Genomic DNA, 25579 nt, shown 5'->3' on the forward strand with positions numbered 1-25579 from the left:
TCTCCAGGAGGGGGGCGTAAAGGGGGGGGTACTGTTACACTCGTCGCCTGCGGCAACCCCACAATGCAGCCCTCGTACCTTGCTGCGCAGCCTGCAGGACCCAGCTCTTCGTTGCTGGCGGTGGTGGGCAGCGTTTCTAGCCTTGCATCGCATCCCGGGGCCTCCAGCCGGGACGCCTCTGTCCAGCGAGTTTCTCTGTGTGGGCCGCGGAGAGACACCTCCAGTAGCGCTGCGCCTCCCTCTAGGCTCGCGCGTGGGCCACCTTGATACTTTTAAAGGGCCCGCGGCGGGAACCAGGCTGCAGACCCAGATAATGACATCACGTCCTGCACTGTATAAATACTCTGGTTTTCCACAGAAGCTTTGCCTTTGCAACAGGGCTCCTTGGTTTGCCTGTTCCTGGTTTACAAGTGCTCGTTGCCTCTCCGTGTTTCCTGATCATGTTCTTGTGTCTTCGGTTCCTGGTTCCTGTGTTCGTGTTGTCTTCGTGTGCAGATTGACTTCCTGGTTTGACCTCTGCTTTGCCGGACTACACCTGCCTTCTCCAAGCCTGACCTCTGCTTTGCCTGACTACACCTACCTTCTCCAAGCCTGACCATTGCTTCGCCTGACCACTCCTGTCTTCTCCGTGCCCTGACCCTAGCTACGGACTACTACACTTCAGACTTTCTCAAGTCCAGAGTTCTACGTTGCTTGCTACACCACCTTAGTGCTGCCAGTCTTTCCAGCTTGACAGAGACTCATCTGTCCCTATCCTCTGGATGCGGACTATTAAGGCTTCAGCCTCCCTCTGCTCAGGCACCCCTTGTCTCTCCTGGTTCCTTGGTGCTTGAGTACCAGTTCCATATCCCATCCACAATAGTACTACGCCATCTGCAGGCTGCTGTCTCTGGGCTGAACCATCTACTACCTGTACTGAACTTCGAGGCCCGTCTAAGTCCTGCCTGCCCCGACACCCAAAGACTCAACCCGAGGGGAACGTGGGCTGGTATAGGTGAAGCTCCAGTGGCTTCTCGCTTCAGCCCACTCCGCCTGCTGATGGTGGGACCCATAGGCCCCTGCCTACGGGTTGCACCAACCCCACCTCGGCCCAAGAATCCACCTCCAATGCAACAAGCTCAGTATTGAGGGTTCTCAAGCATCCACAACACCCACCTCTAATGATTGCTATTTTATTAGATCCCCAACAGGCAGGACCATAGCAAAACTCATTGGGGTGTGAGTGGTCATGGACTTATAATAATTCATTACTCTCTTCTCCACTGTAACATCCAGACCCCACCACCACCGCCACACACACACAAATACATATATATATCTGTTTCCTGTCATTACCAATTATACTTCCCAACAATAGATTGTCCTGAATAGTGTAGAAGTTCTTAAAAAGAAATTGAGAGACAATTTCTATTTCCCTCTTCCCAGCTTGGTATATAGTCACTTTTTACTCTACTTAATCTTGTCCTGATTACATTAGCATGATGTCTTGAGTCTCACTACTTACCGTTGGAGATTTCCTTTCTTTAGAAAACACCATGAGCATGGCCGAAAGGAACAAGTTAATTACCACGAACAGCAAAAAGATGATGCATGTGGTGATAAGCAAAGAGCCCAGAATGGGGTCTAAATTCAGAACCTAGAGAATGAGAAGGAGAGATGTCACATTTTGAAATCTGTGGTTGACTATGTCTTCTGAAGTATTCATCATCTTTCCTACATTATCAAGTTGGAATCTTTTGTATCTCATGATACCTTTTATTGACCAACACAATCTTGATGCCCTATGTGATCATGAAAGCTTTGTGTGCTACATATTCCTCTTTTTTGCTAATTTTTCATTTACTGTTTTTGTTCAGTGTGATTTCCTCTTTGGTTTTTAACTGTGTAAAAGCTGATGTATTTACTGCTAAGATTGCTGGCTCTGAGAAGGAGGAGGAGATACTCCGTCTCTCTGGGAGGTGGTAATAGGTTAACTAGCAAGTTGCAGAAAATGGCTTAGAAACAGGAAGACTTGGAGAACTGGTCAAGATGAAACAATATTCATATTGGCCTGCTAGAGAGGATGTAAGGAACAGATGTTGTGATCTAAATGTAGACCTTTGTTTTGTTGTAGAAGGTTGGAAAGAACCATGCTTCTGGTCCTTAGTCTCAGTGTCCAGAAGCCCCTTACCTCTGACTAAGCATAAGGCAGTGCATACAGTAAGTTCTGACCTGGGCTATTGTTTGAATTCTAAATACACAAAAATGAGTAGTGATGAACTACATAAGTTTGTTATAGACAATCTACCTGCTGACACAGTTGTCTATTTTCCAAGAGATTATCTCAACTCAGGGAGAAGGGTTGGCAAGCAGTCAAGCAGTCAAGCCCAAATAAGATACATTATCAACAATTGAAAGTTGAGAAAAAAAATAGTGAAACGCTAGTTTTCTTTTTAAAAAATACTTATAGTTTATATGCCAAGTCAATACTTATAACACTTCACTATTAGAAGGGAGGGTCTGGTGACGCCTTGTCCTCCATCAGTCCTAACTTCACCAGACTTCCAGGAGGAGTTGGACCACAGGGTACAGAGTGCGGTGCTCCGAGTCCTGCGGGGCATCGAACCGCCCCCAGCACCAGCCCCCATACCAGTGCCGGATCTTCCGCCATCTCTGTTTGTGCCCCTGTTAGAGCGTCTGGATGTCCTTCTCGGTGTCTTTCTGATGCAACAGGTGCCCGGAGGGCCCTCGGGTCCCCAACAGCCAACCTCCAGAGCAATTTTTATTATTGGGTCCTCCAAGGAAGATTTGTTGCAGCCACTGGCACTGTCAGGTCAATTGGTCCCATGACCAGAGATCCCCAAGCCCGTACTTGGAGCATCAGGAACCTCATTACCATCAATGCCTTTGCCGCCCTAGAGACCACCGGTGCCCTTGGTGCCCAGACCGAGGAGCTTGGACAGGGCCCATCCAAGCAGGCCCCCCCAGGGACCTTTCCAGCTCCTCACAGAGGAGGATGCTCGACATAAGATGCTGGAAGTTCTCCAGTTTGTCAATGTTCCAGTCCACAATATCTTTAAGGAACTTCTCCTCAGGATTTGGGAACATCTGCTATCAGTTCTTCTGCTAAACAGGAAGGCAGATGCCATCTACTTGGTTCAACAAGCTTTGGGATTTGAGAGGTACCACCTTCCTCACCAATCGGTGGTGGTAGGGTCTGCTCTCAAGAGCAAAGTGCTCCTGCACCCATGCCTCCGCCCCCTCCTGGGCCGGGATCACAGGGCGCTGGATGCCGTAGGTAGAAAGGTATTTCAAGGCACTATGCTCATCGCCCGCATCACCTCCTACCAATTGTACATGACCCAATACAACCGGAACCTGCGGAAACAGGTCCAAGAGCTCTCAGTACGCCTGCCACAGCAACAACAGGATGCGTTCTCTGTGGTCATACAGTAAGGTCTGGAGGTGGGAAAACATGACGTAAGGTCCACCTATGATGTTTTTGAGACAGCGGCGAGAGTAACTGTAGTTGGGCATTGGCGCCCGCACGATGGCCTGGCTGCACGCCTCGGACCTGGCTGATCTGCCCTGCACAGGAGAGAATCTCTTTGGGGACAAGGTCAGGGATGCGGTAGCCCAACTGAAGGACCAAAATGAGACCCTTCAACAGCTATCGGCTAACGCATCCAATCTGCCATCCTCCATCAGGAAGTCCTCATGGCAGGGCTCGAGGAAATCCTTCTACCATCAAAGGAAGTATTACCCTCCTGCCTTCCGGACTCGTACATTCTGCGCTGGCTCCAGGGGTCATTCTTGTCAGCAACAGACCCCCCAGGTCTCAGCCAGTCCCCCAGCAGAGCCCCACAATGGGGGTTTTCACTGGGGCGAGTGAGTGTGAGTCAGCCCACCATACCCCCCGGCATTATGCCTTCCAGTTGGAGGCAGGCTACTTCGCTTCGCCCACCGCTGGCCACTCATTATGTTGGACCGGTGGGTTCTCACAATCATCCACTGGTATATCTGCTGAATTTCAGGGATGTCCCTGCAGACTTTCCCCCAAGTCCATTGTGGGGTTCATCTGCTCCACAGGAAATACTTTTGTCAGAGCTCTCCGCCCTTCTAATGGCAGGAGTGGTAGAACCTGTTCCCCTCCGCCAACAGGGCGGAGGGTTCTATTCAAGGTATTTCCTGATACCAAAGAGAACTGGGGGATTGAGCCCTATTCTTGATCTCAGAGCCTTGAACAAATTGCTTCAGAGGAAAAAGTTCAAAATGGTCTCTCTGGGTATCGTGATCCCACTCCTCAGAAGAGGAGACTGGCTCTGCTCCCTCGATCTGAAGGATGCCTACATCCACATTACGATCTTCCCAAGCCACAGGAAGTATCTTTACATTGTGGTTGGAGAAGCTAACTACCATATGGATGCAGGTGTCATTTTTACTTTGGTACTATAGCAATGCATGTAAATAATATTCGTTGTAAGTGATATTTTTACCTTAGAACACTGAATGTTTTTTTTCATGTAATATCTGTTACTATAAATGCCTAATTTTTCATTATTTTGGGAAGGTGGGGCCTGGAGTGTCTGCAAGGCTGTAAGGTTCGCCTATGTTACCTAATACCCTTGTACCAGCCCTGGCTGTACTGGCTCCAGAAGAGAAAGCAGGAGGGGTGTGCATTCGTTTTCGACGTATTGTGAATCCACAACGTATATGCCATATTCATTGTATTTGTGGGGGTTCCGAAACGTATGGCGAACCCCACAAATACGACTGATCACCAACGAATAGGCCCCCCACCCTCCTGACCCCCCCAAGACTTGCCAAAATTCCCTGGTGGTCCAGCGGGGGTCCTGGAGCGATCTGCACATGGGTTGTTGGCTGCCAGTATTCAAAATGGCGCTGATATCCTTTGCCCTTACTATGGCACGGGGGCTATCGGCGCCAATGGTCGGTTGCTCCTACCATGTGACAGGGGCCGACCAATGGCGCCGGTAGCCCCTGTGACATAGTAAGGGCAAAGGCTATCGGCGCCATTTTGAATACTGGCAGCCGATGACCCGCATGCAGGTGTTGTGTCCATCGCTGCTCGACGTTCTCACTCCGCCCTCTTTACCTCTGTGGCGACTCGCTCTGGGTCTGATGGACAGTTAGCTGCCGCGGCGTCTTCTTGCCATCTCCCTCTGGCGTCCCCAGACCGGCACGATGCTGCGGATCCACCATGGTGCCTGATGACGTAGGGCGCGCGCGCGCTCCGATTGATGTACCAGCAAGGGCGCGAACCTCTGGGGCATCCCCCTGGGATGACATCATCCAATATAAAAAGTCTCAGTATTTGCTAACGTATCGAGTTAGCAAGGGGATTGCTTCGGCTTTTCTCCCAAGCTACTCTGCCTCCTCGGACTTACCAGGGGTACCTGCTCCTCGGGGGGGCCTCGTTCTCTTTTCTTTATTTCAGATTGCAGATAGGAACCGGTACTCGCTCCTCGAGGGCCTAACCCTTTCCAGCTACTGAGCTTCCTTAAAGACCTTATGTGAGTTTTGTCATCCAGTTCTGGCTATGAACACAGCATACCCTGTCTACTCACTATCTATAATTTCTCTACAGCTCAGCAACCCTGGGATCGCTGTTCCAGTACCTGAGGGACTTCAGCCCTGCCGGGCATATCAGCTCACTACTGCCACCTCTGCTGGTTCTACTAACCTGTCTATTAAAAGAATTATCTGTGTCTGTCTCCATACCCAAGCCTAGCCAGTGTCCCTCTCAGGATATCCTCCTGGGGGTGCAGTCATCTGCCATCGGCCCAAGGATCCACCTATCTACATTCCTCTACAGCTGAGTGCCCTCTCCAAGCACTCCGCTGATAACAGATTGCTACTCCTTCCCCATCAGGAGCCTTCAGCAACAGATTCATTACAGATTGCAACTCCGCCGTCTATACCTTAACGGATTGTTATCTACTCCCTCTACAGGAGTGAGCATATCAGATTGCTCCTTCTTCCACAGGAGCCGTTCCATAACAGATTGCTAACTCCTCCTTCCACGGAGCAGATTCATAACAGGTTACTCTTCAAGAAGGGAGGAGCTAGCAGAATATAACAGATTGCTAACTCCTCCCTCTGCAGGAGCCGATTCATAACAGCAGGAGATTGCTCCAGGACCCCCGCTGGACCACCAGGGACTTTTGGCAAGTCTTGGGGGGGTCAGGAAGTCCTGGAACGATCTGTAAGTGGGTCGTCGGCTGCCAGTATTCAAAATGGCGCCGATAGCCTTTACCCTTACTATGTCACAGGGGCTATCGGCGCCATTTTGAATACCGGCCGCCAACAGCCCAAGTGCAGGAGAGATCGCTCCAGGACCCCAGCTGGACCACCAGGTACTTTTGGCAAGTCTTGGCGGGGGGAGGGGTCAGGAGGGAGGGGGTTGTAGATAAATAACTTTAAAGGGTTGGGATGGGGTTTTTTGGGGGGAACCAATGTATTTTTGACATATGAATGGATCGGGGCCCCCGAGAACGGATGCAACGGATTTTGACCCCTACGAATCTGAATCCCGAATGGGACGAATCCGTCCCTGCTGCACATCCCTAGAAAGCAGGATTCCATATAGAGCTGTGCTACTTTGGATTAGGGGCTCTCCCCAGTCATGGCCAGGGCTTAATTTTCTCTTTTTATAAGCCCAGGGAACAGTATGCGTCACTTCTGGTCCCCCTCCCCTGGAGGGGGAGCAGAGCCTGAGGAACCATAAAAGCAGCAGAGTGTGTAGCCTGCAGTCAATGGGAATGAGAAGTTGAGGCAAGCTACAGGCACAGGAAGGAAGAGGGTAAACCCTGAGGAAGTGCCTGTCCAGTGTTGGGGAAGCTTTTGTCTGAGATGACTGTACTGAGTTCTGAGAGAAGCAGCCGGCTGTGGAACCAGCGAGTCTTGTAGATAATGGGATTGGGAAAGGGACGGGGCTGCTGCAGAATGGGGAAGGGCTGGCAGCAAGCAAGAACTTTACACCATGATGCAGCAGCGCTGGACTGGGAGCACTCACTGTGGGGTAGATTTTCAAAAAACGTGAATAGGCGTACTTTTGCTGGCGCATCAGGCGCAAGCAAAAGTACGCTGGATTTTAGTAGATAGGCGCGGAGCCGCGCGTATCCACTAAAATCCTGGATCGGCGCGCGCAAGGCTATGAATTCTGTATAGCCGGCGCGCGCCGAGCCGCGCAGCCTACCCCCGTTCCCTCCAAGGCCGCTCCGAAATCGGAGCGGCCTTGGAGGGAATCCTCTAACGCCCTCCCCTCACCTTCCCCTCCCTTCCTCTACCTAACCCACCCGCCCGGCCCTGTCTACACCCCCCCCTTACCTTTCTCCGGGGATTTACACCTCCCGGAGGGAGAAGTAAATCCCCGCACGCCAGTGGGCCTGTTGCGCGCCGGGACACGACCTGGGGGCAGGTACGGAGGGTGCGGCCACGCCCCCGGACCGCCCCGGGCAGTAGCCACGCCCCCGTACCCGCCCCCAAAACGCTGCCGACACGCTCCCTAAACGCCGCGACGACCGGGCCCGCCCCCGACACGCCCCCGACACGCCCCCCTCGGAGAACCCCAGGACTTACGCGAGTCCCGGGGCTCTGCGTGCGCCGGTAGGCCTATGTAAAATAGGCTCACCGGCGCGCAGGGCCCTGCTCGCCTAAATCCGTCCGGTTTTGGGCGGATTTAGGCGAGCAGGGCTCTGAAAATCCGCCCCTGTGTGAGCACATAAGCAGCATCACAACAGTAGTATGTCTGTGTTGGTGTGTGTGTATGTGTGTGTATGTCACAGATAGTGAGCGAGAGAGACACACCCATTCACCTTTGTCTGAGAGAAGAATGTGTGTGTGTAGAAGTCTTTCTCTCTGACACAGACACACACTCATACTCTGTGTGTGTGTGTGTGTGTGTGTGTGTGTGTCTTTGGATCTGAGAAAGACTTTGGATCTGGGTGTCTCAGTGTGTATGTGCCAATAAAGTTTCTGCAATCTAAAAATCTGTTTGTGACTTAGCATGTGTGTGTCTGACTGTTCTGTCCCCAGCAGTGGGTACATGTTTGTATCTGTATATACTGTAGCTTATTTATTTATTTTATTTATTTATTTAACATTTTTATATACCGGCATTCGTAGGACACATCATGTCGGTTCACAATTAACTGAGAAAGGAAATTACATTGAACAAGGGGGGTTTAACTGGGAGAATTGGATAATAATTGGATAAAAGGAACAAGGTAAAAAGCGAAGAACGAGAGAAAAGAGAAAGCAAGCATGGATAACTTAATTGGAAAGATATGGGTTTAAAATTACATATTACATATGTGAACTTATTTACAACGTTGGGGGGAGGGGTGAGGGGAGAGGGAAAGGGGGGGGAGAAAATATGCGAGAGGGGAGGTAAAGGTAAAGGAGAGATTGATATGGTAAAGAAGGCGGGGGGGGGGAGGCTGAAGAGGCTAAGAGGCGGGGGGGGGGGGGAGTGGAGGGGGGGAGTTAGGGGGAGCATGGGGTGTGCTGGAAGGGTTACCAGGGTGGGAAAGGTGGGAAGGGCTGTATGGAGGATGCAGGTTCCTGTATGCGTGGGAGGCCTAGGGTTGAGAGGAGTTGGGGTAGGCCTGTTTAAACAGCCATGTTTTTATTCCTTTTTTGAAGTGGCTCAGGGATGGTTCTAGTCGGAGTTTGGCCGGGAGGGAGTTCCAGAGGGAGGGGCCTGCGATAGAGAAGGCTCTTTCCCTGGTGGCGGTGAGGTGCCCAATTTTGAGTGAGGGGGTTTGGAGGGTGCCAGCGAGGGCGTTTCTGGTGGGGCGGTTCGATTGTCGGAATTGAGGCATATCTTCAAGCCAGGGGGAGCTGTTTTTGTATAGAGTGTTATGTAGGATGGTAAGTGTTTTGTATTGGGAACGGAATGCAATGGGGAGCCAGTGGAGATTTTGTAGTATGGGAGTGATATGATCGGATTTTCTTGTGTTTGTTAGGATACGTGCCATGGCATTTTGGAGGATTTGAAGAGGTTTAGTAGTAGAGGCTGGGAGGCCTAGGAAAAGGGCGTTGCAATAATCGAGTTTGGATAACATGGTGGTTTGCATGACGGTGCGGAAATCATGGGCGTGAAGGAGGGGCTTCAGTTTTTTGAGGGTTTGGAGTTTAAAGAAGCCTCCTTTTAGCAGTGATTTAATGTGGGATTTCAAATTTAGTTGGTTGTCTAGGTAAACTCCTAAGTCTCTGACGCTATGTGGTAGTGATTGAGCTTGTGAGGCGTTTTGGATCGTATGGTGGATCGAGTCGGAAGATTGATTTGTTAGGATAAGGATTTCAGTTTTGGAGGTGTTGAGTGCAAGGTGGAGATTGGAGAGGAGTGAGTTGATGGAGGTCAGACAAGTTTCCCAGTACTGCAGGGTTTCGTTGAGGGATTTTCGAATGGGAATCAAAATTTGTACGTCATCTGCGTATAGGAAGAATTTCAGTCCTAGTTTAGAGAGTAAGTGGCAGAGTGGGAGTAAGTAAATATTGAAGAGGGTGGATGATAGGGAGGAGCCTTGTGGGACGCCCTGCGTGAGGGGAATGTGAGCGGATTCGAAGTCATCGAGTTTGACTAAGTACGTTCTATGATCTAGGTATGAGGAGAACCACGATAGGGCTGTGTTTGATATGCCTATCTCGGATAAGCGTGATACTAGGATTTGATGGTTCACAGTATCAAATGCGGCTGAGATATCTAGGAGGGCAAGGATGTAGGATTGGCTGTGGTCCATGCCCTTAAGGATGGTATCTGTTATGGCGAGTAGGAGTTTTTCGGTGCTTCGGTCTTGGCGGAAGCCATATTGGGAAGGGTGTAAAATATTGTTTTCTTCTAGGAATTCTGTGAGTTGGGTGTTGACCACCTTCTCCATGATTTTGGAGATAAAAGGTAGATTCGATATGGGTCTGTAGTTTGCAGGATCATTGTGGTCAAGGGTGGGTTTTTTTAGTAGAGGCTTTACAATAGCAAGCTTAAGGGGGGTCGGGAACTTTGCCGGTGGTGATGGAGCAATTTATAATGTCTGCTATTGGTTTTGCAATGGCGGTAGGAATGGTAAGGAGGATTTTTGATGGGATGGTGTCTGCGGTGTGGGTGGCTGGCCGCATCTTTTTTAGTATGGATTCAATTTCCTTCAAGGAGGTGAGGTCAAGGGAGCTGAGGGTACCTCCATTGTGGAAAGGTAGTGGGTCTGTAGGGGCAGGGTTGGATGGGAGCCGAGTTAAGATTTTGGAGATTTTATTTTTAAAATAGTCGGCAAGCTTCTCACATTTCTCTAAGCTGTTTTCATCTTGGGGGGAGGGAAAGGGGGATTTTGTGAGATCTGAAACGAAGGAGAATAAGGCGTTGGGGTTGAAAGTGTAGTTATGGATTTTGGCTGCATAATAATCACGTTTGGCGAGGAGAATAGCTTGCCGGTATGTATGCAATGTATGCTTGTAAGCCATATTGAGGGAGGGTGTGGGTTGTTTACGCCAGGTGCGTTCCTTGGATCGGAGCTCTTGCTTTAGTGTTCTTAGTTCATTTGTGTACCATGGTTTTTTTTTTTCAGTGCGTGTCGGTGTTATGGTTTTGTGGGTGGTGGGGCAGAGGGCATTAGCGATGTCGGAGATGGACTTATCCCAGGACTGTAGAGCAGTATCTGGATTGGTGAGGTCGAGATATTCACTAATATTGTTGAATGCTAGGGAGAGTTGCTCAGAAGGACATGGTTTACGGAAGGAGATCGTTTTCTTTTTTAGTGGATTTGAGATCGGTGTGTTGGTGTTGATAGTAAGGTGGGCATTGATGAGAAAGTGGTCGGACCAGGGGATGGGGGTGGTGGTGGGTGCGTGTGGTACTATGATGTCTGTATTTACGAAAAGGAGGTCGAGTGTGTGACCAGCTTTGTGTGTAGGCTTGGAGATTAGTTGTCTGAAACCCAGGGCGTTTAAGGTGACGAGTAGGGTTTCACAGGCAGGCGTTGCGGGGAGGGTGTCAATATGGAGATTGAAGTCTCCGAGAATTACTGCGGGTATATCTGGTTTTATGTTTTCAGTGATGTATTCGATGAAGGGGGATGGGTCCTGTTCGAGTATTCCAGGAGGGGCGTAGATAAGGCATATCTGCAGGGATTTCGATTTAAGTAGGCCAATTTCAAGTCTTGGTGGGGGGGAGATGGTTTGTAGCTTAAGGTTGAGGTGTTTCTTGGTAGCTAGGAGTAAGCCTCCTCCTCTTTTTTTAGGCCTTGGGATTGAGAAAATGTCGTATGACTGTGTGGGGAGTTGGTTGATAAAAACATGGTCAGACTTTTTTAACCAGGATTCTGTGATCGCACAGATATCAGGGTTGGTGTCAGTGAGCAAATCTTGGAGTATGGGGGCTTTTTTAAGAATGGATTGTGCATTGAAGAGGGAGATGGCGAGCGTGGCTAGGCCTAGGAGTTGTGTGATGGGGGAAGTCATGATGGGGATTAGGGATTTTTGTTGGGTTAGGAGGTGAGGGTGTACTTGGCGTAGGATTCGCCGGTTGGGATGGTGTATGATAGGTATAGTAGGGAAACACATTTTTTTTGGGGGGGGGGAGTGAGGACAGGTGGAGAGGAGGACAAATTTTGAAGTGTTGGCACAGAATGCAATTAAACAATTTGTGAAATGTGGGCACAGAATGCAGATTGTGAAATGTGGGCACAGAATGCAATTAAACAGAGTGCAATTAAACAGAATGCAATTTTAAACAGTTTTACAGCAATTGTAGCAGGTTACTGCAGATGCATGCAGCGTACTGCAAAAGAACAGATTAAGGCAACTTAAACAAATTATCGTGGTGTAGCAGGAGTATGTAAGATGTAAATTTAACAGCTGAAAGCAATTGATAAGAGTGAACCAGGTGAATGGCTTAATGCAAAATAACAAACTAAAAGCAATTGAACATGGTAGGTAGGCATTTAAATAGCATAGTTTATGAATTGCAGATACTGTTATGTCCATTGATTGAGAGGAGTGAAAGTGCAGGACACACTTACGTTTGATGCGCTTGATGTGAGGAGCACGAAAAAGGAAGCATTTAGCATGGGGGGCAGACCTTAGTGAGCTGTTCATGGCCTGTCCTTAGTGAAAGTGTTCTCTTGGTGTTAGTTCTTGTCTCCACATGACAAGTGTCGGATTTTGACGGGGTGTTCTTGGCCTTAGGTGCCTTGCTGGATGCAGGGCGAACCGAAGGGGCGAAACAAAGGGGCAGGCCCCTTTGTCGCGCTCCTTCGTGCGCGCGACGCTCGGCGCGCGACGCCAGGGAGAGGGGTGATTTAAATACCCCGCTGGTCGCGCCTCTGACGTCACCGCAGCGCCGGGTTCGTGGGCGGAGCTTGGTCTGTGGTCGGCGGTTCGTGCGAGGGCCTACGGCCCGGATCGAGGCCGGCTGGAGGCGAGGGCTCGTGGCCCTGATGGTCGTCGGCTGTGGGAGGAGGTTCGCGGCCTTGCAGGTAAGGACAGCGGCTGGACGGCAGTCGGGTTAGGCCGGCGATCGGCTGGACGGCAGGCGAGTTAGGCCGGCGATCGGCGAGGGAGCTCGATCGGGGTGAGCGGAACAGGAGGCCTTACCCCGACGGGCTCCAGCGCCGATTGCGCAGGCCAAGTTCACCGCTGGATCACCTTTGAGGCGCCGATGGAAGAAGAGGAGTAAGTCGGGGAGAGCGGCGATTTAAATACCCCGCTGGTCGCGCCTCTGACGTCACCGCAGCGCCGGGTTCGTGGGCGGAGCTTGGTCTGTGGTCGGCGGTTCGTGCGAGGGCCTACGGCCCGGATCGAGGCCGGCTGGAGGCGAGGGCTCGTGGCCCTGATGGTCGTCGGCTGTGTTTAGTGCAGCCCTTCCCTTCTGGGAACACTGAAACACTTTTTGTAACCCACGATAAAAGTCTGTGACCCCTGCCTTTAAGGGAGCTTTGCCCTTAAGAGAAGTTCCCTTCCCCTTTTGCCTTTTCTTACTTGGAGCTTGAATGTCCTCTCAATCTAACTTGAGTCTTCCTAAGTGCCTTATTGGCTCAAGGGACTGCCCTTCATGCTCCCCCTGTGTCACATGGGTCTTAGGTTCACTGCCATTGGACCTTGCCCCCCCTGTCTCCAGCTTGTGGAGGCATTTTTGTAACTTCTCTATAGGAAAGTTTCAGTCTTGCCCATGAGGCTTCAAGGCCAGCAGCACTTTGTAAAGCACTGTGAAACAATTGGCTTTTTTACATTTCTTCTTATCGCTTTGTTCTAAAAAGATTAAATCAGCCTCAGAACCCTCTTGCCTTTTCACCCTGCAAACCAAAAAACTCCATTCTCCCCTCTCCTACCTATCTCCAGCTACAAAGATCTTTGCCTGGGGCTACACATTTGGAATGCAACAATTGTAAGTAATGAAATACTGCTTGAACAATAAATAATTTCAAACTTAAAGGATCTTTGTCTCAAGGACTGATTGGGAAGAAAAGTTAGCTGTCTGGATGAGAAAACACATATGTTTTTATTGAGCCAGCACAGTAAAAAAGCCAAATCAAACAGGAAGATAGCAAAGAAAAGCATGGATTGAAAGCGTTTAAAAAAACTGTATGCAGTGCATTGAAGCAGGGGCTTCAGCGCAACCTGTGAAAGGGAAGTCTGCATTGAATAGAAATTGTTAAAGTTAAAGGCGTGCCTTGCATTTGAATAAGCCTTTCATGCCCTCAGCTGTGGAGAGAAGCCAGGGAATGAAGCATAAAATAAAAGCCCTAAGATTGTAAAGACTTATTCTTACAGAACTGGTTTTAAAAGTCAGCCTATACTGAAAGCAAAGATATAAAGAGCTGCAAAGAAACCATTTAGCTTCATGTAACCTGAGCTATTGGCGGTGAGTCCAGCCCCCAGATAAAAGATTTAACAACGGTATGTAAGCCCATTCAAGCTTCCTTCTGCCGAGCAACTTACCCCCCTCCCCTCTACCACTACTAGAAGCTGAGAGCAATCAGTTGCTATAGATATTAAGATACTAGATCTCCACTGACTCCAGGGACGAGAAACAGAAAGCCCAAGGTGTTAACTAGCCCAGCCCTCTGCCTCTAAAGCAATTCAAAGCTTGTTCCCTTTAACTCAGTGACTGAAATAAAGTGTTTGCTGTCCACATGGCTGAAGCAGCATCACAGCAGGACACCTCAAAGCAGCTAGCTGAAACTATGGAACTAGGAGATGAGACAAAGCAGAGAGGGAAGAACATTGAAGGGAGGGATGAAAGCAGCGAATCAAAGAGACTATGCGTACTAACAGAGAGAGCTGCAGATATATACGAGGAAAGGAGACAGAGGCATGAACACAGTATAGAAAGGGAGTGGCATGACATCAACCAGGAAAGAGAGAAGGTCTCAGGAAGGCCCACCAATCTTAAGTACCACACAGAGCAGCTGAGGGCTCATTTCCAAACCTATCAGCTCATCGCAGAAGAGTATGTCGAGTTCTTAACACGAACTTACACTGCAGAAAGCCTTGAAGAAAAAGGTCGCCAACAGAATTTATACCAAATACGCCAGAGAATGGTAATGGATACCATTGACAGTGCAGAAGCAGATTACCCAATGAGCGAGATCAGCTCTCAGCACTCTCGTGCAAGGACATGGATCAAGGCACTGGAACCGTTCTCAACTCAGCTCCATCATCTTCCAAAAGAAAGTAGAGTCCCAAGCAGCCATGACACGCATACCGTACATTGAACAAGAAGAAGCCCTTAAAAGAGAAGGGCTCAGAATAGAAGAACAACAGACTGCCACTGCTACTGCAGCTGCTGCTACAGCTGCTGCCACAGCTACTGCCACAGCTGCTGCTGCTGATGCGCGCAGAAAAGCTGAATTAGAGATCGCCCTGGACTTATTGTGGCAGAAAAGTGAAGCAGCGGCCCTTGAAGCCCAAATTAAAGTATTGGATGCAGGCCTGAACTAAGGCGATAGGTGGGACCCACTCAGCTCCATGACGGACGTTTGAGTATGTCATGGCTTATCCTCCAACCCATGCCAGCGCCAAAGTGCCGCTTCCCTCAGAGCAACCCACGCATCATGGGAGAACACACTCCCCCTCACAAATAGCTGGCTTCACCAAAGAAATCGGGCCTGAAGCACAAAATGCCATGAGTGCTGAATGCCATGGCAGTGATCCACTGGCTCCAAACCCCACAGATGCATTGCAATTAACTCGTGCACCAAGCACACGCCCCAAGGAAAACACTTTCATGCAACCATGGACCCCAGCATCCCATGGGGACCGGGAACGAGAAAGAGCTGGACAACTACACTCAAGAAGAGCTCCAATTGAGCACCCTGCGCCAAAACAGGAGACCAACCACACCCGAGCCAATGTACAACTAGGGTGACATGCGCAGTCAATCACAAGACACCCGCCCATCAAGACCTACTGCCCTTCGGAACGAGTCTTCAGAAAGAGAAGACCTAGCAAGGTACATGACCCACCGAGAATTCATAACCGCAGGGCTCTACGAGTTCAACGACCGCCCTGAGAGTTACAGGGCATGGAAATCTGACTTCCAAGATGCTGTGAAGGATATGAGATTGACCCCGAAGGAAGAAATGAACTTGATGGTAAGATGGTTGGGATGTGAATCGGTCAAACATGTGAAAAGATTAAAAAATGTCTACCCAGGTGATCCTTCTACAGTGCTAAAAGAAGTATGGAAGAGACTTGAGCATTATTATATGGACCCGGTCGCCAAGGAGAATGCGTTATTTGAGAAAATGGAAGACTTTCCAGAAATATCCAGTAGGGATAACAGAAAGTTGCAAGAATTGGGAGATCTTCTCCAAGAGGTGGAGACAGCTAAGGCTGAACTAATTTATCCGGGTATCAACCTTCTGGACACATCACGAGGCACGAACAACATCATAAACAAACTGCCCCATGATATACAAGATAAATGGGTATCTCATGGTGCACAATTCAAAGAAGACCACAAAGGGTACCCACCTTTCCACGTCTTCACAAAGTTCATACGAGATTTAGAAAACCATAGGAACGACCCTACCTTCTCATTCGGCACACATGAAGTATGCAGACTTAGTCCAGATGTATTCCACACATTAAGAAAGGTGGAAAGAAGGCAAAACGATTACCGGCATGGTTAAAAGGGGAGGTGAAAGAAGCTATTTTAGCCAAAAGATCTTCATTCAAAAATTGGAAGAAGGATCCAACAGAAGAAAATAGGATAAAGCATAAACATTGGCAAGTTAAATGTAAGACATTGATAAGACAGGCTAAGAGAGAATTTGAAAAGAAGTTGGCTGTAGAGGCAAAAACTCACAGTAAAAACTTTTTTAAATATATCCGAAGCAGAAAGCCTGTGAGGGAGTCAGTTGGACCGTTAGATGATCGAGGGGTTAAAGGGGCACTTAGAGAAGATAAGGCCATCGCGGAAAGATTAAATGATTTCTTTGCTTCGGTGTTTACTGAAGAGGATGTTGGGGAGGTACCCGTAATGGAGAAGGTTTTCATGGGTAATGATTCAGATGGACTGAATCAAATCTCGGTGAACCTAGAAGATGTGGTAGGCCTGATTGACAAACTGAAGAGTAGTAAATCACCTGGACCGGATGGTATACACCCCAGAGTTCTGAAGGAACTAAAAAATGAAATTTCAGACCTATTAGTAAAAATTTGTAACTTATCATTAAATTCATCCATTGTACCTGAAGACTGGAGGATAGCAAATGTAACCCCAATATTTAAAAAGGGCTCCAGGGGCGATCCGGGAAACTACAGACCGGTTAGCCTGACTTCAGTGCCAGGAAAAATAGTGGAAAGTGTTATAAACATCAAAATCACAGAACATATAGAAAGACATGGTTTAATGGAACAAAGTCAGCATGGCTTTACCCAGGGCAAGTCTTGCCTCACAAATCTGCTTCACTTTTTTGAAGGAGTTAATAAACATGTGGATAAAGGTGAACCGGTAGATATAGTATACTTGGATTTTCAGAAGGCGTTTGACAAAGTTCCTCATGAGAGGCTTCTAGGAAAAGTAAAAAGTCATGGGATAGGTGGCGATGTCCTTTCGTGGATTGCAAACTGGCTAAAAGACAGGAAACAGAGAGTAGGATTAAATGGGCAATTTTCTCAGTGGAAGGGAGTGGACAGTGGAGTACCTCAGGGTTCTGTGTTGGGACCCTTACTGTTCAATATATTTATAAATGATCTGGAAAGAAATACGACGAGTGAGATAATCAAATTTGCAGATGACACAAAATTGTGCAGAGTAGTTAAATCACAAGCAGATTGTGATAAATTGCAGGAAGACCTTGTGAGACTGGAAAATTGGGCATCCAAATGGCAGATGAAATTTAATGTGGATAAGTGCAAGGTGATGCATATAGGGAAAAATAACCCATGCTATAATTACACGATGTTGGGTTCCATATTAGGTGCTACAACCCAAGAAAGAGATCTAGGTGTCATAGTGGATAACACATTGAAATCGTCGGTTCAGTGTGCTGCGGCAGTCAAAAAAGCAAACAGAATGTTGGGAATTATTAGAAAAGGAATGATGAATAAAACGGAAAATGTCATAATGCCTCTGTATCGCTCCATGGTGAGACCGCACCTTGAATACTGTGTACAATTCTGGTCGCCGCATCTCAAAAAAGATATAATTGCGATGGAGAAGGTACAGAGAAGGGCTACCAAAATGATAAGGGGAATGGAACAACTCCCCTATGAGGAAAGACTAAAGAGGTTAGGACTTTTCAGCTTGGAGAAGAGACGAATGAGGGGGGATATGATAGAGGTGTTTAAAATCATGAGAGGTCTAGAACGGGTAGATGTGAATCGGTTATTTACTCTTTCGGATAGTAGAAGGACTAGGGGACACTCCATGAAGTTAGCATGGGGCACATTTAAAACTAATCGGAGAAAGTTCTTTTTTACTCAACGCACAATTAAACTCTGGAATTTGTTGCCAGAGAATGTGGTTCGTGCAGTTAGTATAGCTGTGTTTAAAAAAGGATTGGATAAGTTCTTGGAGGAGAAGTCCATTACCTGCTATTAAGTTCACTTAGAGAATAGCCACTGCCATTAGCAATGGTTGCATGGAATAGACTTAGTTTTTGGGTACTTGCCAGGTTCTTATGGCCTGGATTGGCCACTGTTCGAAACAGGATGCTGGGCTTGATGGACCCTTGGTCTGACCCAGTATGGCATTTTCTTATGTTCTTATGTTCTTATGGGTGAGAGCCCAACGGAGATGGGCTTCCTGTTGCTACTGATAAGCACAGCAGCAACAGGAAGCCCATCTCCGTGCACAAAATGGAGGTGTCGCCTGCAGCATCTCCATCAGACCAACTTCCCAGTATGGATAGGGCGAAGGACCCAGACCGACAGTGCCCAATACACAAAAAACCTCACCCACTCAGAAAGTGTCGAGGATTCACGGGGAAACCTTTGAAAGAGCGCAAAGAACTGTTGAAAAAGTACAGAATCTGCTACCAGTGCTGTTCTTCAATTAACCACATGGCTGTGAAATAGCCATTAAATGTTCAGAGTGCGGGAGTGACCAACATGATAGCACTCTGCACCCTGATGAAACAAAATTTCATCCTTCGGGACCTCACACCCCAGTTCAAACTACGGCGGGGAGGAAAGGGCAGAACAAATGCCAGAACCTGAAGTGATCCCCAAATGCACATAAGTGATTGGGAGAAATAGCAACGGGAAATCCTGCACAAAAATATGCTTGGCTAGAGTGTATCCCGAAGAGCTACCTGAGAAAGCAGTCAAGATGTATGTCATCATAGATGAGCAGAGCAACAGATCCCTGGCAAGGCCAGAATTCTTTGACTTGTTTGATATCCATCACCACTGCTCTCCGTACAACCTTAAAACCTGCTCAGGGGTCACCCGAGTGACAGGGAGGTGTTGTGTCCGTCACTGCTCGACGCCCTCACTCCGCCCTCCTTACCACTGTGGCGACTCCCTCCAGGCCTGATGGATGACTTGCTGCCGTGTCGTCTTCTTGCCGTCTTCCTCCAGCGTCCCCAGAGCGGCTCGACGCTGTGGATCCACCATGTTCTTGATGATGTAGGACGCGCGCGCACCAAAAGATGTACCAGCAAAGGTGCGAACCTCAGGGGCGTTCCCCTGAACTGACGTCATCCGCTTCCAATATAAAAGGTCTCAGATATTGCTAACAGATTGAGTTAGCAAGGGTTTCGCTACCTACACTACTCTGCCTCCTCGGACTTACCAGGGGTACCCGCTCCTCGGGGGCCTCACTCTCTTTCTCTATTTCAGATTGCCGATAGGAACTGGTACTCGCTCCTTGAGGGCCCATGTTATCACAGATACAGACAATTGTGAGTTACCATTGCTCTCTCAGAGCTTTCCCTGGAACCAGGTACTCGCTCCTCGAGAGCCTAACCCTTTCCAGCTACTGGGCCTTCTAAAGATCTTATGTGAGATATGTCATCTAGTTCTGGCTATGAACACAGTATACCCTAGGGATGTGAATCATTTTTTGACGATTTAAAATATCATCCGATATATTTTAAATCGTCAAAAATCGTTAGAGGTGATATTTAATAGGAATTCCCCCGATTTATCGTCAAAAATCGTAAATCGGGGGAAGGGGGAGGGGAAGGGGGAGGGCGGGAAAACCGGCACACTAAAACAACCCTAAAACCCACCCCGACCCTTTAAAATAAATCCCCCACCCTCCCGAACCCCCCCAAAATGCCTTAAATTACCTGGGGTCCAGAGGAAGGGTCCCGGTGTGATCTTTTACTCTTGGGCTTCCGGTGCGTTGTAGAAATGGTGCCGGCGCTACCTTTGCCCTGTCATATGACAGCAGGGCAAAGGTAGCGCCGGCGCCATTTTGTTTTTTTGTCCCCCGACGTCAGGAGCGTAGGAGATCGCTCCCGGACCCCCGCTGGACCCCCAGGGACTTTTGGCCAGCTTGGGGGGGCCTCCTGACCCCCACAAGACTTGCCAAAAGTCCAGCGGGGGTCCGGGAACGACCTCCTAAACTCGAGCCGACCATACGGCAAAACGATTCGAGTTTAGGTCGTTCCCGGACCCCCGCTGGACTTTTGGCAAGTCTTGTGGGGGTCAGGAGGCCCCCCCCAAGCTGGCCAAAAGTCCCTGGAGGTCCAGCGGGGGTCCGGGAGCGATCTCCTACGCTCCTGACATCGGGGGACAAAAAACAAAATGGCGCCGGCGCTACCTTTGCCCTGCTGTCATATGACAGGGCAAAGGTAGCGCCGGCGCCATTTCTACAATGCACTGGAAGCCCGAGAGTAAAAGATCACACCGGGACCCTTCCTCTGGACCCCAGGTAATTTAAGGCATTTTGGGGGGGTTCAGGAGGGTGGGGGATTTATTTTAAAGGGTCGGGGTGGGTTTTAGGGATGTTTTAGTGTGCCGGTTTTCCCGCCCTCCCCCTATTTACGATTTACACGATATTTTAAAAAACAAAACCGCAACGATAAGATTTCCTCCCCCCCCCAGCCGAAATCGATCGTTAAGACGATCGATCACACGATTCACATCTCTACTGTCTACTCACTATCTATAGTTTCTCTACAGCTCAGCTACCTTGAGTTAGTGGTTCCAGTACCTGAGGGACTTCAGCCCTGCCGGGCATCGCAGCTCACTACTGCCACCTCTGGTGGTTCTACTACCTGTCTAATAAAAAAATTCTGTGTCTGTCTCCATACTCAAGCCTAGCTGGTGGTCCCTCTCAGGATATCCTCCTGGGGGCGCGGTCATCTGCCATCGGCCCAAGGATTCACCTATCTACATTCCTCTCCAAGCACTCCGCTGATAACAGATGGCTACTCCTTTCCTACCAGGGGTCTTCAGCAACAGATTCATAACAGTTTACTAACTCCACCTCCTTCTGGAGCTAGTACACTACAGATTGCTACTCCTAGCTCTAACACAGAGCTTTCCTACAAGATTGCTAACTCCTCCCCTCTTAGGAGTCGCTCATATCAGATTGCTAACTCCTAGCAGAACCTTTACAGATTGTGAACTTCTATCTGATGTCTCCACCCATTCGGCATCAGATCCATAACAGATTGATAACTCCTCCCTCTGGAGGTGTCATTCATAACCAAAGTGCTAGCTCCTCCCTCCTGAGGAGCTCGCATATAACAGGAGGAGAGCAAGCGGATATGTAATAGAGGCGATAGACGGTAGCAACAAGTCAAACTTACCCACGCTCATCGAGTGCAACCAGATGCCTGACAACAGAGATGAGATTCCTACGCCAGAAGCCGCTTGGCACCATTCTCATCTGAAGTCTATAATGCATCAGCTCCCACCACTATATCCAGAAGCAGAAATCCTGCTGCTATTGGGCAGAGACGCACCAGCACTGATTAAGGTCCTGGAGATGCGTGATGGCCCACCAGCCGCTTCCTATGCTTACCGACTCGCACTGGGGTGGGTGGTAGTCGCTGATGTCTGCTTGAATCGAACAAAGAGACCAAGCGTTCAGGCATATGCTATGAGTGTCTTAGAGAATGGACATTCTACCCTATTTGAACTATGTCCTAACCACCTAAGCACCAAGGAGATCCTAAGCTGCGAAGAACTGAATTTCAATTCAGCTACCAGTCGGATCACCCCCCATCAGATGTAGAAGAACATCTAGGGGATTCAGGGTCTCAAGTCACCAAGGATGATGACAAACCTACCCTCTTGGTAGATAATAATAGTCCATCACCTGCAGTAATATGGGCTCAGAAGCACAGCCCAAGAAGGAGAAAAAGAGTTTGGCGCAGATGCCAGATGCCTTGTGGAAAATGACTTCTATGTAGATGACGGGCTAAAGTCCTTACCTACTGCAGAGGAAGCAATGTGGCATGCGCAAATCTAAGGCTCCACAAAATAGCCTCCAATAGTCCTGAAGTAATGAAAGCATTTTCTTCAGATGATCATGCTAAAGACTTAAAGAACTTGGACCTGAGAGTGGACACACCTTCTCTCCAACGAAGCCTTGGGTCAAATTTGGATCCAAAGAGAGACGTCTTTACGTTCCAAGTCTCGACCCAAGGGAAACCGTACACTCGCCGAGGTGTCCTCTCCACAGTCAACAGCCTGTACGATCCACTGGGGTTTGTGGCTCCAGTCACGATACAAGGAAGAGCCTTGTTAAGAGAACTCTCGTCAAATACTACCGAGTGGGACACCCACTGCCTCAAGCAATGAAGCCAGAATGGGAAAAATGGAAGAGCTCCCTAAAAGTGCTTGAACAGTTCCACATACCACGCACTTATTTCCCAATACCTCTCAATACAGCCAGCCGCAAAGAGAATTGCATTTCCTCTGATGCATCGGTGAAAGCCATAGCTGCGGTAGCCTTTCTGAGAGTGACAAACGCAGAAGGGATAGTGCATGTGGGTTTCATCTTCGGCAAAGCCAAGTTAGCACCACAGCCTAACCACACCATACCACGTCTGGAATTATGTGGAGCAGTCCTAGCCGTAGAAATAGTGGAGCTAATAACAGCCGACATGGACGTGCAAATTGATGCTATCCATCTTTACATGGACAGCAAAGTAGCACTGTGCTACATCTACAACCAGACAAGAAGGTTCCATGTATATGCTCAACTCTGGGGTTCAGCCACTCAGACCCGCTCTGACTGTGGAACCGACTTCGTAGGAACCTGTGAAGAGTTGAACATGGCATCTGTCATGCTTTTAACGCAAAAGACTATTGACATCCCTGTGCCACATGGAGACTTTGATGGTGGGGAGCTCTGCAGGCATCAATGGAAACAAGTCCAATAACTTGCCAACTCCTTTTGGAGCCGTTGGAAGAAAAAGTACTTGCCGACTCTCCAGTATCGAAGCAAGTGGTAATCCAACAAACCCAACATCCGAGAAGGTGACCTCTTCCTTCTCAAAAACAGCCAAACTCAACGCAACTGGCCTCTGGGACTCGTCATCAAGACTTATCCCGGAAACTACGAACGCATTCGCAAGATTGAAGTAAAGACTGTGAACCAAGGGACAGCCAAGATCTGCTACAGGCCCATCAATGAGGTGGTGCTTCTCATGCCGCATGAAGAGACTTGAACTCCGTGGACCATTGTCCACTCCAGAGACTCTTTCTCTCTTTGTGTTGTCTGTCTCTCATTTCAGCTTGGTGAAACCCTTTGAAGACGATATCACCTGGATGACTGGATGACCGAGATGATTGCGAACCTCCCTGAACATCGAAAGATCCAGTTATAATGAACTTTGCACTGTTGCATAATGATATAAGAACTGATATAGTGGTATCTTGTGATACCAGATGGGGAGTGTTCTGTCCCCAGCAGTGGGTACATGTTTGTATCTGTATATACTGTAGTTTATCTGTGTTTAGTGCAGCCCCTCCCTTCTGGGAACACTGAAACACTTTTTGTAACCCATGATAAAAGTCTGTGAACCCTGCCTTTAAAGGAGCTTTGCCCTTAAGAGAAGTTCCCTTCCCCCTTTGCTTCTCTCACTTAGGAAGAGCTTGAATGCCCTCTCAATCTAACTTGAGTCTTCCTAAGTGCCTTATTGGCTCAAGGGACTGCCCTTCATGCTCCCCCTGTGTCACATGGGTCTTAGGTTCGCTGCCATTGGACCTTGTTCCCCCTGTCTCCAGCTTGTGGAGGTGTTTCTGTAAAAGCTCTCTTGGAAAGTTTCAGTCTTGCCCATGCGGCTTCAAAGCCAGCAGCACTTTGTAAAGCACTGTGAAACGATTGGCTTTTTTACATTTCTTCTTATCGCTTTGTTCTAAAAAGATTAAATCAGCCTCAGAATCCTCTTGCCTTCTCACCCTGCAACCCAAGAAACTCCCTTCCCCCCTCTCCTACTTATCTCCAGCCACAAAGATCTTTGCCTGGGGCTACACGTTTGGAATACAACAATTGTAGGTAATGAAAAACTGCTTGTACAATAAATCATTTCAAACTTAAAGGATCTTTGTCTCGAGGACTGATTGGGAAGAAATGTTAGCTTTCTGGATAAGAAAACACATATGTTTTTATTGAGCTAGCACACTGACAATGGCTGGCAGTGTCATTACTTGCAAATGGTTCAAGAAGCAGACTAGGAAATCAGAATATATCTCTATAAGAGATATAAGCAGATGTGTAGGGGGTCCAATTACTCCTGGGGAAATTCTGTGCAAAAAATTTAAAATTCTGCACACAAAAACTTAAAATTCTGCAAAAAAATAACACAATTTACAAGACAGTCTTTAAGTAATTAAATTTTACATTAATACAGAAAAAGTTATTACTTAAAGATGCAGAATTTTAAATATTTTGAGCAGAATTTCCCTAGAAATTCACTGTAAGAGTGTCCCTTCCACTTGCTCTCCCTACTCCCCTGGCCACTTTGCCCTCTCAGGCAAAGTGGCCAGGGGAGTAGGGAGAGCATCTGCCAGTATCTCTCCCCTCCACCTCTAGGCTCAGCCCCCTTCCACTCTATCGCCAGTCCCAGAGTTTGACCCCATTCTCAGTACTGCCCCTCACACAGGCTCCCTCTGTCCAAGCCTCTCTCACACACATGCTCCCTCTCTCTAGTACACATACACACACTCTCATACAGGCTCCCTCACTCTCTTGCACACACCCACATCCCCTCATTCAGGGTCCCTCTCCTTGCATAAACACCTTCACAAGCTCCCTTTCTCTCTCACACATACATCTTCACAGAGACTACCTATGTCTCTCTCTCACGCACCCCTTCACACAGGCTCTGTCTCACACATACACAATCCCTTCACACAGGCTAGCACCCCCACATACACATGATCCCTTTTTCATACACACCAGCTCCCAATCTCTTACACACATACACACTCCTTCACAATCTCCTTATATAGGCTCCCTCTCTCTGAAACCCACACTCAAGCATCACCCCGCTCTCTTACCTCCCATGCACTCTCTCATCCTCCCCTCTCTTACACCCCTCCCCCTGCTCTCACCCTCCCCTCCCCCCACACCCAGCTCTTCTCTCACACCCCCTCCCCTTTCTCATGCCCCTCTCTCTCTCCTCTCTCTCTCACACACACACACACACACACACACACACATTCTCTCTCACACGGGGACCTTCCATCTTCGTCACGAGAGGAGCACGCTCCATTCATGGCACATGGGGGCCTTCCATTTTTGCCGCGAACAGCGAGCCTGGGCCTTCATCTTTGCCGCGAGCGGAGCACGCCCGCAGCACACGTGGGCCTTTGTCTTCGCGCGTTCTGTCGCGGCATGCCGGGGTCTGTTAGATTCTGCAGAAGGGATTCTCCAGTCTACATCCGGCAGATTAAAATCTCCAACAATCACACTTCTCCCTTTTTCCCATCTTTTGGATGTCTTCAATCAGATCTCTGTCAAGTTTTCCATTTGATTTGGAGGCCTGTAAACCACTCCAATAAAAATGGACTCCCCATCATCTTTTTTTAGGTCGGCCCATGGTGCTTCTTCTTTGCCCCATCTTCCTTGCAACTTAGATGCTTGGATATTGTTTTTGACATAAAGAGCCACTCCTCCCCCTTTTCTGTCCTCTCTGTCCTTCCTTAACAAGTTATAGCCCGGTATGGC

The 25579-nt window shown here is 48.6% G+C and overlaps 1 protein-coding gene across 1 annotated transcript in view; it reads right to left on the minus strand.

The window, feature by feature from the left end:
* Nucleotides 1-1468: 1468 nt before the first annotated feature.
* Nucleotides 1469-25579, minus strand: part of PKD1L3 (polycystin 1 like 3, transient receptor potential channel interacting) — a 305810-nt gene continuing 281699 nt past the window's right edge. The window contains exon 26 of the mRNA XM_029610662.1: nucleotides 1469-1636. Coding sequence (XP_029466522.1) covers nucleotides 1469-1636 — 168 coding nt within the window. The remainder of the gene's footprint in view (nucleotides 1637-25579) is intronic.

Source organism: Rhinatrema bivittatum, chromosome 7 (genome assembly GCF_901001135.1).
Source record: "Rhinatrema bivittatum chromosome 7, aRhiBiv1.1, whole genome shotgun sequence".
Lineage (NCBI taxonomy): Eukaryota > Metazoa > Chordata > Amphibia > Gymnophiona > Rhinatrematidae > Rhinatrema > Rhinatrema bivittatum.